The sequence below is a fragment of the Solanum pennellii genome, chromosome 6, assembly GCF_001406875.1.
Source record: "Solanum pennellii chromosome 6, SPENNV200".
In the NCBI taxonomy this organism is placed as follows: Eukaryota; Viridiplantae; Streptophyta; class Magnoliopsida; order Solanales; family Solanaceae; genus Solanum; species Solanum pennellii.
The window spans coordinates 49,242,069-49,258,916 of record NC_028642.1 but is presented as its reverse complement, the minus strand read 5'-3'; the positions used below and the strand labels follow the sequence as shown (position 1 = coordinate 49,258,916).

Genomic DNA, 16,848 nt, shown 5'->3' with positions numbered 1-16,848 from the left:
ATATGTATAACAAGGAATGAAGATTAAACAAAACAATTAAAGAAAAAGACAAAAAAACAAAACAAATGGCATGCATGCTGTAATGTGAAGAAATTAGGGGTGTTCAACGTGGCAACGTGGGTTCTGGAAAAAGATTTTGAAACTAGAATTTAATGCAAATATATATATATATATATATATATATAGGTAATGATTGCTATATTATGTGTGGTTAGTAGATAATTTAATTTAATTTCTTATTCTTATCACATTATGGGTTAAGTTTTGGAATATTAAATTAAGTAATTAAATATTAGATATATCATATTATATAAATACCAATCGAATTATGATAGTTGAAATGTTAATTGACATCGAGAATTACAAATTTGATTATAAATTTGGGGTGTATTTTTAGGTCAAGATTAAACACATAAAAGTGTGAGTGTTGTTAGTTCTGAAACCTTATTGTGAATATATATACTTGCATAGATTGCATCGATTTGGAAGCTCAACGGAAAGGGAAGGCTCAAGTCCCAGAGTAATTATTCGAGTGGTTAAGGCAAGTGGATTTCTAAACTCTTGTTAAGCGTACGAAATTCGTGTATTTCCTTGTGTGATGTTGAGAATGATTTGGAGACTTGTTGTTTAATTGTTGGTGTTGTATTTCTTGTTGTAAATTGTGCTTTGTTATCAAATGGTTATCTCCTCCTTTTCATTTGAGCATGTCATTTGCATTGTATCTGAGACATGGTTGTGGTAAGAGGATGATGTACTATTTCCGAGGGTCGTATCGCGCGCCGCGATGGATATTATATTTCGAGGGACGTATCGCGCGCCGCGAAGGTTACTATTTTATCGAGGGTCGTGTCGTGCGCCGCGACAGATGCATGGACAGATATGTCCCCCATGGGTCCCGGCCTGAGAGACAGCGGGTGTGTATCGTTAGGAAAGACATGCATCACGATATTTGACATTGCATCTCATGGCATTGCACATTTTTATTATTGATGAACTTGAACATGTGTTTTGCTGATCTTGTGATTATTTCTCTGTGAAGCTTGTGACTGTTGAATATTGAGTTGTTATTGAGAATGTGTAAACTGATAGAGTGTGGTTATTGAGTGGTGTGTTGGTAAACTGTTAGGCTGTAACGTGGAGGTTTAGATAGGGCGTAAGGAGTACCCGTATTTTGTTCACTTAACTTGTGTTTAGAGGTTTGCTTGTTGGGTACCGCGTGGTTTGGTACTCACCCCTTGCTTCTACAAATTTTTGTAGGTCACGAGCTCGGATTTTTGTGATACCTTCCATTCTCTTCGTTTCCGAGGCATCTTGTGGAGGATTGTGAGGTAGCTGTTTGTCATCTCAGCGAACTTTCCTACTCCAGTTTATGACTTTGTTTTTACTTGAAAAACAACTTCATGTTAGACTTCTATTTTATTTCAAATTCTAATATTTACATTAGAGGCTTGTGCACGTGACAACCTGGTTTTGGGGATTGAATTAATATGACTTGGTTTCATAAAAGAAATTGTTATTGGATTGTCATTTACTTCCGCACTTTGTTAGATATTGGGTTTTAGGCTGACTTGTCTTGGTGGGATAAGACGAGTGCCATCACGCCCATTTTTGGGTCGTGACATTACATTCCAACTATTTTACCGTTATATTATTTGCTTGCTCATGAGTTACTTTATTATTATTATTTATTCAAAATAGTCGCAAGTTGGAGTTGCCTTACACGCATACAAAAACTTGATTTTCTTCACAACACACTCAGATCTATCATTTATTTTTTGTCAAATGGCTATCAACAATTCATTAGAGAATAATCTTCAGCTGAATGAAGTAATTGTAGCGATGGTTCCATGGCCTGAACATGGCCATCTCAATCCACTGTTTCTCCTTTCTCGCTTCATTGCTTCACACAACATTCCTGTACACTTCCTCTGCCTCACTGCTCGAAACCACGATGTGAAGAAACGCCTTCAAGGTGTTCGACGAAATGCCACTGATGAAAATTTACATTTCTGTGACCTCTGAGTACCTACAACTGAGGCAGAAAGTGATAAAGATTTGTTGTTGGAAAAGCTAGGGGAGTCTATTTGCGGAAAATGCCATATACTCTCGAAAAATACGAAAAGGTTGGTCATCGTTCATGATTGTTTGATGATAACTTATATAAAGGATCTGCATTCGATACCCAACATCAAGTGTTATTCTTTCCACTCCATTTCATCTTTCGTTAGGTATTTGACTTTCCGACAAGTTGTTCATATAGTTGATGAAGATCAAGACAAGTTGATTCAGGAACTAGGCGATGAGTTTCCAACGGTGGAGAGCACTTTTGGGCCACATCTGGAGAAGTATATACAAGAAGAACGTGAATGGAAGCTAAATTCAGGGGTTGTCATGAACTCCTTCAGAGAATTCGAAGGCAAGTATCTTGATTCACTTGCCATTCATGCAGAGGATAATATGCCAGTGTGGTGTCTTGGTCCATTTCACATGCTGCTCCAATCATCAGTTGATTCGTGCAATAGGAGTGTTCGACATGTGTCCCTGGAATTTCTCGACAAGCAAGATGCTAACTCTGTTATATTCGTGTCATTTGGAACAACTACTACATTGTCACAAGAGCAAGTCAATGAGGTCGCGCTTGGTTTAGACAGAGCAACTATAAATTTATATGGGTAGTAAGAGATGCAGATGACAAAAGGTTGGACACGGAGAATAATTCCGAGGGGAAAGATGGGAGGGTTGTATTAGCTGAAGGGTTCGAGAAAAGAGTGGAAGGAAGAGGAATGGTGGTTAGAAATTGGGCGCCACAATTGGAAATCCTGGGACATACGTCAACAGGAGGATTTATGAGTCACTGCGGATGGAACTCTTGTATGGAAATTATTAGCATGGGAGTTCCTATAGCATCTTGGCCTGTCCATGTTGACCAGCCTTATAACACGGTGGTTATAAAGAACGTGTTGAAGATTGGAATCTTTGTGTGGAAATGGAGTCGCAGAGAGGAAATAGTACCAGCTGCAGCAATTGAGAATGCTGTCAAGACGTTGATGAGTACACCAGAAGGAGAAGAGACGAGGCAAAGGGCGGTGGAGTTGAGTAATAAGATCAAAAACTCTGTTAGCCATGGAGGACTTGCGCGCAAGGAGATGGAATCTTTCATATCTAACATTACCAATAACTAAATTCTATTGCGAATCTCAAAATGGTATGTTGTATTTGGCTTTGTTAAAATTCTCATATTCGATTATATTATTTGTAGTGTTACCTCTGGGAATAAGATCTTTTCTTAGGGTGTGTTATGTACGTAGTAAAATATTTTCTGAAAAATATTTTTTAATTTTTTCATGTTTGGTTAGAACAAAAGTTTTGGAAAATACTATCCAAATCAACTTATTTTTGTCAAAATTAAGGAAAATGACTTCCCTTTAAAAGTTAAGGAAAATATTTTTCAAAACTCTCATCCAACTTCAAATTATATTTTTTAAAAAATTACATCAATTTCTAAAAAATATTTTCAATTTTATTTTTTCACCCAAAATTTCAATTTCAAAATTTATTTTCTTACTCTAGTAAAAATAAAAGATATTTTTTAAAAATATTTTTCATTCACATATCAAACACTAAAAATCATATTCTAAAAATATTTTTTATTCACCATAGGAAAACATTTTCCTTTCATACCAAACACACCCTTAATCTCCAGATTTTTGTACTTGAATGATGAATTATATATATTTTAACAGGGTGCTAATATTTTTTTCAAATTCAAATACAACATCTTCATCATTCAAATATACATTTAAATTCAGGATTTTAATCTTAATAAAAACAAATAAAGGCGAATCCGTCCAGCATTACTCAAGTTGTTAACAGGTTTAGCATAGAGTGGAGCCAAAGATTTTCATATCCATGCAGCTTTTTGGGAGTCCCACTTGAACAGACGTGGACCGCTTTAGCAACAGCATTTCTCTGGAGATATCAGTAGCACTGCACCCCTACTTTGCGAAGGCAAAGAGCCAAGTTAAGAGCAAAGATTAAATGGGTAATGTGTGGCTTATATGCATTTTAATAAACTCTGTTGGAACTCGTTTTTGAGGCTCGTCTTAAGGCGGGGATCTAGCATAATGTCTTGAGACTCAAGTGTGAAATAAAGTTTGGTAAGACTTACTCCTTAAGTATTCGATTGTAGATTTACGAACACCCAACCCACAACGCTTAAGGCTCGCCTAACATATCTTACATAAATTACGTGTTAAAATATTTAGTTAACATTGTTGACCCTCATAATTATTGAATAATTGAATGATACTTATTGATTTTTAATTCATAGAGATAAGAAGATTGAGAATCATCAAATAATAAATTTTAGTATCGGATCTTTCCTATTTGGTAACAGCGTGAAAGTAATGAGATGTATTACATAACCTTTCTTTTAAAAATAGGTTGCAAAATTTTACTTTTTTCACTTATCATTGCTCTTCATAGTTTTGTCACATGTCTCATAATTATTATATTTTATCTAGCTATTTTAAAAGTGATTTTATTTTAATTGTCACATGTCTCATAATTATTATATTTTATCTAGCTATTTAAAAAGTAAACTAATAACGAAGTGATGTTTTTATTATACTAGTGGGGTTATTAATTATTTTCTTTTAGAGGATAAATAGTATAGTACGATAAAAAAATATTTTTAACAAATAATAGTTCTCTTATTAATAAAAAGTTAAAATATTAAATTATTTATACTTGTGTAATAAATTATCTATTTTCTAATACTTTATGTGACCATATTTATAATTACAAGCCACCTTTTAAAAAATATTGGTGGAGCATATAATGCTGGATATATACAACCAACAATGGCGGGTCCTTCTGTCAATCAATCAACAAAGTTTGTCGGGTCCTTTTATCAATCAATCAACCAACCACTCCACTCCAGTCCGGCATTGACATCGCTATCAACATTTGTTTCATTTCCAATTCTCAGATTTTTTTGGGTCAATGGCTATCGACAACTCATCAGTGCTCAATGAAGTCATAGTAGCGATGGTTCCATGGCCTGAACATGGCCATCTCAACCCACTATTTCTCCTTTCTCGCTTCATTGCTTCACACAACGTTCCTGTACACTTCCTCTGCCTCACTGCTAGAAACCACGATTTGAAGAAACGCCTGCAAGGTGTTCGACGAAACGCCACTGATGAAAATTTGCATTTCTGTGACCTCTCAGTACCTTCAACTGAGACAGAAAGTGATAAAGATTTGTTGTTGGAAAATCTAGGGAAGTCTATTTGTGAAAAATGCCATATACTCTCCAAAAATACTGGTAAAAGATTGGTCGTCATTCATGATTGTTTGATGATAACTTATATAAGTGATCTGGATTCAATACCCAACATCAAGTGTTATTCTTTTCACTTCTTTTCATCTTTCGTTAGGTATTCGACTACCCGACAAGTTCTTCATATAGTTGATGAAGATCAGGACAAATTGATTCAGGAACTAGGCGATGAGTTTCCAACGGTGGAGAGTACTTTTGGGCCACATATGGAAGAGTATATACAAGAAGAACGTGAATGGAAGCTAAATTCAGGAGCTGTCTTGAACTCCTTCAGAGAACTCGAAGACAAGTATCTTCATTCATTTGCCATTCATACAGAGGATAATTCGCCAGTGTGGTGTCTTGGTCCATTTCACATGCTGCTCGAATCATCAGTTGACTTGTACAATAAGAGTGCGTCCCTGGAATTTCTCGACAAGCAAGAGGTTAACTCGGTAATATTCGTGTCATTTGGGACAACCACTACATTTTCACAAGAGCAAGCCAATGAGCTCGCACTTGGTTTAGAACAGAGCAACCATAAATTTATATGGGTAATAAGAGAGGCAGATGATAAAAGGTTGGACACGGAGGATAATTCCGAGGGGAAAGATGGGAAGGTTGTATTGCCAGAAGGATTTGAGGAAAGAGTGGAAGGAAGAGGAATGGTTGTGAGAAATTGGGCGCCTCAATTGGAAATTTTGGGACATCGATCAACAGGTGGGTTTATGAGTCACTGCGGATGGAACTCTTGTTTGGAAAGTATTAGCATGGGAGTTCCCATAGCATCTTGGCCTGTCCATGTTGACCAGCCTTATAACACAGTGTTCATAACAAACGTGTTGAAGATTGGAATCTCTGTGTGGAAATGGAGTCGCAGAGAGGAAATAGTACCAGCTGCAGCAATTGAGAAAGCTGTCAAGACGTTGATGGGTACGCCAGAAGGAGAAGAGATGAGGCAGAGGGCGGTGGAGTTGAGTAATAAGATCAAGAACTCTGTTAGCCATGGAGGACTTGCACGCAAAGAAATGGAATCTTTCATATCTAATATTACCAATAACTAAATTCCACTGTGTATCTCAAAATGTTATGCTGTATTTGGCTTTGTTAATGTTCTCATATTCGATTATGTTAACTCTGGGAATAAGATCTTTGTAATGTATAAATACTATATATACATAATGTTTTGTGAATGTATATAAATCTCAAATTTATATACATTGATACATGTATACCTTCAAAAAATTTGGATGCACACATACTGTTTATATGTTATAGTGTATATACAACGTATCAGTGTATATATAATGAAACTGGATGCGCACACAGTGTGTATACTATGTTTTGAAAGAAAAAATTATTGCTATTTTTCTTTAAAATGGTAAATAATTGTTTTCACATAAAAGAAAGGGCACTAATATAGTTGCTTATGAAACTTTCCCTATTTTCAAATCACACCAATTTAGCCCATTTTGTATGTAATTTTGAAATACATAGGAAAACGACAATAACTCCAATTGTCGGAAAAAGCTTGAGAACTCATATATTTAAATTCTTGACAAATTAAAGCTTGAAGTTTGTTGGGATTATATTTAGAAATTCTGGTTAAAAGTTGAAACAATTTGATAGACTGATGATTTTGATCCATTTTAAATGGAATTCCGTGGGTTGGAGTTTGTAGGAGACAAAAAACTCAATAACGGGATGAGTTTGTATAATAGTATAAAAATATGTATAAACACCTTTTACACACTATTGAGTTCGAACTATATCTAAACCGCACACTACATGGTTAATTCGAATGTGGCACTCCAACAGATTTTCACTATAGACAAAGCTCGAATTTGCGACCCCTAATTAAGGGTGGAACAATTTTATTACTGCACCACAACCTATGTTGGAAAAAGACTATCTAATTCGCTCAATTTCTGAAGAATACTTTACACTCCCTCAATTTTAATTACTTGAAGCAGCCATGGCAGTGCTAATGTGCAAACAAATCCTACATAATGTGTTAATATTGAGGTGGGACAGAGTATAATAATATTCCCTCTATCTCAAAATAAGTGTTATTTTTTAAAAAAAATTTGTTTAAAATGAAATATCACTTTAGAAATTCAAGACAATAAATAATAACAATTATTTACTCTTATATTAAAGAATTTATTCTTCTTAATAGTGCTTAATTCTCAAATTTAAAATTGGTGCAAATAATAATTTCGCTTTACATAATATTTACTGAATTAACAGTTAAATCCTTATAAATATTTAATAAATTTCTTAAGAAAAATATAAGATTTAGACAAAAAAATATATATATTAATGAGAATCTACGTATCAACATTGGATTTGGCTGTAACGTTTGGCAAAAGCTAATAAATTTTAACATGTAAATTGATAATCATGAAAATTTATAAAAGCAATAATTTAAAAAAAAAATTAGTACAATAAAGTATATACAATGAATTTTGGGATGCCTAGTAATTGTACGATATGCAATGAATTTTAGGATGCCTAGTAATAGTTGCAAGTGGATGAATGACTAGAGGTTAAATAATTGTAATAGTATATTAATCCCCAATTTTCAAAATGAAACTAAGCTTGTTGATTATAACTATCTAGCTAACCAAATGCATTTCATCTATTTAACTCCAATCACTTCATCTATCAACTAGTTGCATTGTAGCTTGGATTCTCTTGTTCCTTATCATTTAGGACGGTATTTAAAATACTTCTTCGATCTGTTCACTTTTACTTATTCATTTTAGATTTTATATATATATATATATATATAAAATATATATATATAAAAATTCATTATTAAGTGATGTTTAATCTCAGGAAATAAGTAATTAATATTAAAATAAATATAATCATGGACAAAATAATAATATGTGGTGTGTTTGATATGAAGGAAATCGTTTATAAAGAAACATTTTTTTGGAAAATCAAAATGAGTTTTTACTTATTTCTTGTGCTTCTTATACAAGTAAAAAATAGTATCCTAAAATCATTTGGTATCTAAAACCAAACTATGAGAATAGATAGGGGAGGGGGTTGGTCGCGCAGGGTGGTGGTGGTGGTGGTTTTTGAGGGTAACGAGGAGGAGAAATGCAATTCATTTCCTAATTTTTTAGAAAAGTCATTTTTTTTATTTGGCGCTCATTTTTCAAATTTTTTTGATTAATTAAATATGAGAAAATAGAAAAACATAAAGTGTTGTTCTGAAAAGTGATAAATAAATTAAAAATATATTTTTAATATTGTGAAATGTGAACAAGTAAAAGTAACTGAAGTAAGCATTGAACGGCCCAACTGGATCATGAATATCAATAAAATGATTATTTTTTATTGACTCTTTCACCGTGAATGTATTTAGTTAAAGTTCGAAAATTGACTATTTCGATTTTCCTTTGGAGACATCCAATAAAATTAGTACAATACAGAAAAGATTAGCATGACCCATGCGTAATAATAACACACACAAATTCAGAAATGGTCCAAATATCTTTTCTTTAGAAAAAGAAAAACTATTTCTAAATTGACATTATAAGCGGATAAGCTATTCTTCTTATTATAACTGTTTAAGGTACTCATACTTCATTAGAAAACATAGTAGTAATTAAAAAGCTATGAAGTATTGAATTTGAATTGAAGCATAAATATAAATTTTAATAAATCATGATATCAAAGATTATTTTGTCACTTTTAATAATCTACCAGCACATATTTAAATCATTTATAATAGAATTTTACGGGTTGCCCGATGAAAATTGTCCTTGAAGGTGAGTTTTACCTATTTATTTGTATTATATTACTTGGTGGCCCCAATATATAATGGTGCACCAGACACTCATCTAATAATCATCAAATTATTTGCTATCTCCATAACGTTGAAATGATTTTTAAACATGTGAAACGCACTTACTATATATATAAATCTCAATGTTTTTTGTCTTATTTATTTGAATTAATTCGTATTTGGAGTAATACTTAACGAAAAGGAATAAATGATAATGTATATTCCGAACGATTGTAAATGGTCAGTATGCAGATAGTTTCTGTTATTTTTTTGAAATATTGGTATTTCTGTCTTTCAAAAACTAGAGTATATATGTCCTTCATTCTAATGGAAGACTAAATAAGGGCACATGATGCAATCTTATCCGTCGATTCGATATTTAATAAATATTGGATCCGTGGATAAGATTATGACACATGTATATTCGTTAGTATAAAGGGTATATATGCTCATTTTTTCCTAACGAGAATAATTAGTTGATTTCTCTAAAGATGACTCAACTAATAATTATTACCGTAGAATTTTTTTTTTTTTGTTAAAAAAAAATTGGCATAAAGAAAATTGATGACTTTTTAAGATAATAAATATTAGCTGAGTTATCAACTCCGAGAATGCTACAACGTGACAAACTCTTCTAGTTATAATAAAATTGTGTACTCACTCTCGAATATGACACCACTACAGTAATAATTGAAGAAAACTACGAAATGATGATAACCTATTATAATCGATCATGGAAAGTAAGAACATGATGTTACATTATTACTAATAATTTGAATATAATTTTTGGGATGCATGGGTCAGGCAATGAGATAATATGCCTTTTCTCCTCTGTCCAAATAGATCTAGTTTAAATATTTTTAATCCGCACAAGATATAATTATTTCAAGAGAGACATTTTCGGTAGTCCAAAAACACAAGCAAAGTTTTAATTTAATTTCATGAAATTTTAATATAATAACGAAACGTTAAGCAGCGCTAACTTGGAAGTGTAAATACTAGAGAAACATTGAAATTTCACCATTTTAGAAACTAATTACTTAGGTACATTTTAGTTTTCGATATTACAAATCTTATCAGCTTTTGATGCGTTTAAATACATTTATTTCGAGATACATAAAGTTAAAATTAGGTAATTTGTTTTTGATACATTATATCCAAGTGGTTTCACATGTATTTGAGATACATAACAAATCTCACTCGCCTCCCTTCCATCTTACTCGCTACTCTCCTATGTAGCTGATATCTCAAATACATATAAAGATATGTATATGTGTGTATCTAGTGTGATTTGCTTGTATATGGTAATATATGATTATCTCCATTTCTCCCTCCCCATTTTGTCTGCTTCTTTCCTTATTTTAGTGTATCAGATAATAAAAATACATGTATCAAGATGTATCTTTTCCAATATGGCAATATATGATAAAAAACTCTTAATAAATAGTAATATACACAGTTATTCAAAAATATAGGTAGAATTCATATATATTATGATATTGATTTAAAACTATAGTTAAGCAATTTTTTCTACTTCCTCCATTTTTAAAATATTTAGTATTTATTATTTAAAATAAGTTGTCTATGTTACAAAATCGGATGCCACTTGGGTTACGTTCTAGTTTCTCAAATTAGAGTTGTTACACATATCTCATTCTGTCTTACGACAATTTAATGACTTTATTTTTATATGAAGTTCTGTAACCTAGATATATTGCCATGTGCTACGTAAAAGAAAAAAAAGACGATTGTTACAAAATCTAGCTATATCTTTCTTTCATTATTTTTTCCAAGAGTGGGGAAGGGAGAAATAAAATTAATTATTCACCCACAAGAATCTCAGAGTCGATAACATTATATTAATCAAATTTATGACATCACTAAGAAAACAAAATAATCCTTGAATATTTTAATAAATACAGCGACCCAAGTATCAACAATACAATTGACCAATAAAATATTACTCAATTCAATCATTTAATTTTTCCGTGTTGCGAAAGTCATATGTTGGTGTAAATAGTAATACTCCTTGCATTTCAAAATTCAAAATATGCCTAGTAAAAAAAATATCACTTAAAATAAATTTTTTTATTACTCTACTTTATATTATATTGAAGTGTTTATACTATTGTATAATATAATAATTAATAGTAAAAAGAATTTAAAATATTATTTTTAACTTCTAAAATAATATATTTTTTTTTAGTAAAGATGATAAAGTCAAAAAAGGGAGTAATATGATGTTTGTTGTATATAGGTGTGTGCATTTAATCTAACGCACGTAGAGGGGAGTTGGGAGTTTATTGAAAATCCGGTCAACGTGTAGATGCATTTATTAGCTAAATATAACAATGAATGAGTACAGCTATTACAGTTGCACAGTTAGTAGATGTCAACCATAATAAGCCCTTTCTCTTAATTAACCAACACATGAGATAGAACAATATAGGATAATCATCGAACTTTTAATGATAAGATAAAAGTCGAGATAATCAATCAAAAATAATTTTCAATTACGTAACATAAGGCATCACCGGATGCTAAGTTTTTGCTATCCAAAAATAATAATCTTTAATTAGATAACACGATATCATATGGTGCTAACTTTTTGCTATCCAAAAATAAGGCAAATTTAGCCTTAACTAAGATGTTGACATAATGAGTTTAAACTATTAAGTTGATAACAAATATGTTACATTTCGTATAGTTCTAGAACAAGTTTAATTAACTCTTTGACTAATTGAAATTATATTTATAGATCGTCAATTTTTGTATATTGTAACAATTGAATATTAAGGTATGCCGTGTAACTTATAAAGGTTATATCTAGCAGGAATTATAAGGTTATATCTAGTAGGAAAAAGGAAAAAAACATATTTCGAACTATCGTAAATGGTATGCAGATAGCATTTGTTATACTTTTGGGATATTGGTGCTCCCGCCGGTCTAAAAACTAAAGCATATATACCCTTTATATCAACGAAGATACATGTGTCATAATCTTATCCATCGGTCGACTTTTATTAAATGTTGGATTGACGGATAAGATTGTGTCACATATTTTTATTTAGTCTTCCATTAGAGTGGAGAAAATATAAGCTCTAGTTTTTGGATGACAGGAGCACCAATATCTCAAAAGTATGAGGGAGGATATCTGCATACCATTTACGATAGTTTATGGATATATTTGTCCTTTTTCTCTATCTAGAATCAAGAAACAACATTTTTTTTTCTAATTTACACATGTTTGATTGATCAAAATAATTTTTCAAAAATTTAATATTTTCCTTGGTACCATACACCACCTAAGTCTCAGTATTTTCCATAGTTTGTATTTATTATAAGTCCACTCATAAATAAAAATAAATAAAAAGGGAAAAAAGTCCCTCTCATTATTGGGATGGCTAGTTAGGACCATCTTGTAGCTTTCTCTTTTACTTGCTTTATATACCCATATCTCCCTTCAGATTTGTACACCAAAACATAAATTTAGTTCTCTCTCTAATATAGAAAAAAAAAGTTGTCTATTTGACTTAAAAATAGGAATCAATTTATAATCTCAAAATGGCTCCTGCTTCTTACAATTGTATTTTCAATACAATATGTGTAATGGACGCTTCCACTCGATTAGGCACAAAGCTAGTAAAACGTCTTCTCAAGAGAGGTTACACTGTTCATGCAGCTATTCAAAATCATGGTAAGATTGTCCATCTCAAATCATCTGTCGTATTTGTATTGTACACTAACATAAATTAGGAAGGGTTTTGACTATTATACACTTCAATTGACATTTAAAAAATCATAATGACCGACATAGGGTGTTTGTATTTTTTCAGTTTAAAAACGATAAATAATTTGAGACAGAGACGTATAACCACTTGTTCATTTCCTTCTTAGGCGAGTCGTCGTCGTTGAAGGGGATTGAATGTGAAGAGAAGAAATTGAAGATATTTGAGTCGGACCCTTTTGATTACCATAGTATTCTTGATGCTTTGAAGGGTTGTTCTGGTTTGTTCTACAACTTTGAATCTCCAGCAGATTATCCTACTTACGATGTACGTAACCTTATTACTTTCAATACAAGTTTGTTGTTTTTTTAATTTTCTTATTAATTTCTATAGCTAGCTAGCATGTGTTTACAGTGTGGAAGTTAGTGTTATTTATCATTTAATAAAATGATTTTGTTCAATCGAGGATTTTGTAGTGACCAGGAAGAAGGAAAAATGTGTAAAAAAAACTTATGCATCACCATAACTAAAATACCATTATCTTGTTTATTATTATTGCTAAACTTATGCACCATTTAAGAAATCATTATTGAAGTAACTATCAATTATGTAGGAGCTAGAGTTTCGTTACACAGATACTTATAAGTAAAAGAGTGTTAATATGAAATATCTTTATCTAGCTATACTGTGTAATTTTTCGATGAAGAAATATCTATCTTAGTATATATGACTCTCTTTTGATGTTAAAATAACTAAAACGAAAAATATATTTTTTAATATACTAGCAGAATAAAAATAAACAATAATAATGAAAGAGAAAAAACTATATAATTCTAATTAATAGAGCCGGTTACTGTACACGTATGAGGTTACATATTTCGTTACGCAGATACTTATAAGTCAAAACATTATTTAGATAAGTACTCACTATTTAAGGAGCATGATCAATTAGGCAGCTAGCAGTTGAATGAAAGGGACAAGTTAAAACAAACATATAAGAATAACATATACAATATAATGTCATAAAAAAATATACAATTTTATTTAATTATTTTTAATAAATCATCGACGATTACAGGAAGAAATGGGAGAAGTGGAGGTGAGGGCAGCACATAATGTATTGGAAGCATGCGCACAAACAGACACAATAGAAAAAGTAGTTTTTACTTCGTCAGCAACTACAATTATTTGGGGACATGATGCACCATCTATTGATGAAAGACATTGGACTGACATCAACTTTTGTCGTAAATTCAAGGTATCCATATTTATCATGTGTTCTTCTTTTCGAGTATTATTTACATGCACATTTTATACGAATATTTTTTAACGAAATTTCTGACTTTGAAATGGACAGTTATGGTATGCTATGTCGAAAACACTAGCAGAGAAGACAGCTTGGGGATTGGCAATGGATAGAGGAATAAACATGGTGACTATTAACTCAGGACTGTTAATGGGTCCTGAATTAACCATTACTAATCCTTATCTTAAAGGGGCAGCTGAGATGTATGAAGATGGTGTGTTTGTGACTGTTGATCTTGATTTCTTGGTGGATGCCCACATTTGTGTTTATGAAGATATAGCATCATATGGTAGATATTTGTGCTTCAATCACATCATTAACCAAAAACAAGATGCTCTTAAACTTGTCCAAATGTTGTCCCCTTTGCCTTCTCCACCTCAAAGGTATTACTAGTTCACCTCATTTTTGTTCATTTGGTTTATGGATAGAGTTAAACTAGTTACATTCAAACTTTAATACTATCAAAGATCTTCATAAAAAGTGAGACTTATCACTACATGTTACAACATGTAAAGTTGATCTGATAGTGTGAAAAGAATTTCTTATATTATCATTGCATATAATAAGTTAAATTCGACTAGATATTTGTCTTAGGGGTACCGCAAGGGTACATCTGAACCCTCTTCGTTGCAAATGAATTCTTTCAAATATACATAACTAATAATTTTGGTTTTGGAATATGATAGTTTGGAGGAAGACACAACGATAATACAACAAAGGATCAGCAACAAGAAATTAAACAAGCTTATGGTTGACTTTAGAGGATGCCAGCCTCAGATGATGGACCAAAATGCAAATCAAGACATTTGCTTATCATGAAAAAATAACATATTAAATCAAAGGGATCTGAATCTCTTATCGAAGTGTACAAATAATGTCCAAGTGCAAATCAAATGCGATAAAATTATTTTTCCCAAACCCCCACTTCCAAAGTAGGCAAGTTACTAAACATGTTTGATGTGATGGGAGAAAAAGTAACTCCTAAAATGAAAGAAAAAGAGAGGACACATAGATGGCTAAATGCAAGGCATGTAATCATGTTTATGTACAAAAGTCAATAAATTAAAAAACGCCATGTGAATTATGAGTTGTCTTTTATGTGCAAAAATGTGATGGTTACTTTAAGTCTACTCGTTTACTTGCAAGTCCAACTTTATATAGCTGCTAGCTAGTGGATGTATATAGAAGGGAAAAGTGCCAAATACATATCTAAATTATCGTAAATAGTATACAAATACATTTCATTATATTTTTGGGAGATTGGTGTCCCTGCCTTGTAAAAATTAGAGCATATATACGTCCTTCACTCTAACGGAAGACTAAATAGGGAGACGTGACACAATCGTCTTATCCGGCAATATGATTTTTAATTAATGTTGAATCGATGGATAAGATTATGACACGTGTATGTCCATTAGTATAAAGAGTATATATGCTCTAGTTTTTGGACGGCAGGAGTATCAATGTCCCAAAAATATACGAAGGGTATCTATATACCATTTCCGATAGTTCAAGGGTATATTTGTCATTTTTCCTTATATAGAGTGATAAGAGAAAATTTCACTACTAGCAAAGAGATTAAACTTAATAAGTCTTCTTAGCTTGTTTAATTGCACTTCATAGCTAAGTTATGTTTGCTATGGGTATTTTCGTTTGTATATTTTGATTGTCAATATATAAACATGGTAAGTATATACCAACTTTGTATTTATATATTTAAGATTTTTCGATATATAATTCCTTTTGTATATTTCGCTACAAATAAGGTAATTTATTATTTTTCATAAGTTATACAAATAAATTGTATCAACAAATCGTATATAACTAGCTAAAGTAAGCGTATACAAATTCATAGCAAAATTTAAGATACTGTGCAGTTAATTATAAAGGCAGAATACATATATTGGACCCTAAACTTGGCTTCAAATTTTAACTTTGACCTTCAACTTTCATAATGTATAAACAGATACTTTAACTATCCAACTTTTAAATAAATAAATACATGAGTTCTACATGGCACAAACAGTAGGACAAAAAATAACATATAGGATACATATGTCTATTTGTTCAACTTACAAGTTTAACTGTTTAGAAGGTACACTTATGTATTATGCCAATTATAAATATCCAAAATTGTAGTTAAATTAAATAATACACCATAAATATTGGGTCTGTCATTTTCGCATAAATTTTTCCCAAATGATTCAAGTCTTTGAGTAAGGCGGTTCGCTTTCAAATTTAATTAAATTTTGGAAAAAAAACAGTGTACAATTTGAATCAAAACTCTTACATTTAGAGTATGTTTGGTACGAAGGAAAACATTTTCTGGAAAATGTTTTCCAATTTTCTCATGTTTGGTTGAGACAAAAGTTTTGGAAAATGTTTTCCAAATCAACTCATTTTCCTCAAAATTAAGGAAAATGACTTCCCTTCAAAAATTAAGGAAAACATTTTTCAAAACTCTCCTCCAATTTCAAATTACATTTTTTTTTCGAAAAACATCAATTTTAAAAAAATATTTTCAATTTTAAAATTTTATTTTTTCACCTGATCCCTGACCCCCATCCACCCACCATCGACCAGCCCCCAAACCCACCCCCTCCCCCAAAAATTAATTTTGCTTTTTAAAAATATTTTCAACTTCAAATTTTTATTTTTAAACTCCTACCCCCACCCCACCACCTCCTAC

At 31.6% G+C, this 16,848-nt stretch overlaps 2 protein-coding genes, 1 non-coding gene and 1 pseudogene across 3 annotated transcripts; all 4 read left to right on the top strand.

The window, feature by feature from the left end:
• Positions 1-1,663: 1,663 nt before the first annotated feature.
• On the top strand, positions 1,664-4,013 carry LOC107023550 (annotated as a pseudogene).
• A 725-nt stretch (positions 4,014-4,738) lies between these two features.
• Positions 4,739-6,549, top strand: LOC107023551 (zeatin O-glucosyltransferase-like). The gene has a single exon (XM_015224277.2). The coding sequence runs from the start codon at positions 5,005-5,007 to the stop codon at positions 6,385-6,387; it is 1,383 nt and encodes a 460-aa protein (XP_015079763.1). The 5' UTR covers positions 4,739-5,004; the 3' UTR covers positions 6,388-6,549.
• Positions 6,550-8,729: 2,180 nt separating this feature from the next.
• LOC114077734 lies at positions 8,730-8,833 on the top strand. The gene has a single exon (XR_003579102.1). It is a non-coding gene; the product is annotated as a U6 spliceosomal RNA (small nuclear RNA).
• Positions 8,834-12,592: 3,759 nt separating this feature from the next.
• LOC107021503 (cinnamoyl-CoA reductase-like SNL6) lies at positions 12,593-15,284 on the top strand. Its single transcript, XM_015222179.2, has 5 exons — positions 12,593-12,822; positions 13,023-13,180; positions 13,932-14,111; positions 14,211-14,542; positions 14,846-15,284. Exons 1-5 carry the CDS (start codon positions 12,690-12,692, stop codon positions 14,976-14,978), a joined length of 936 nt encoding a protein of 311 aa, XP_015077665.1. The 5' UTR covers positions 12,593-12,689; the 3' UTR covers positions 14,979-15,284.
• The last annotated feature ends 1,564 nt before the right edge of the window (positions 15,285-16,848 follow it).

What these genes read in the sequence shown, in the direction of transcription:
- LOC107023551 (XM_015224277.2), top strand. Translation starts at nt 5,005, where the DNA reads ATGGCTATCGACAACTCATCAGTGCTCAATGAAGTCATAGTAGCGATG.
- LOC107021503 (XM_015222179.2), top strand. Translation starts at nt 12,690, where the DNA reads ATGGCTCCTGCTTCTTACAATTGTATTTTCAATACAATATGTGTAATG. An exon ending in CAGATTATCCTACTTACGAT is followed by an intron (nt 13,181 to 13,931) that starts GTACGTAACCTT and finishes CGACGATTACAG; the next exon opens with GAAGAAATGGGAGAAGTGGA. An exon ending in ACTTTTGTCGTAAATTCAAG is followed by an intron (nt 14,112 to 14,210) that starts GTATCCATATTT and finishes TGAAATGGACAG; the next exon opens with TTATGGTATGCTATGTCGAA.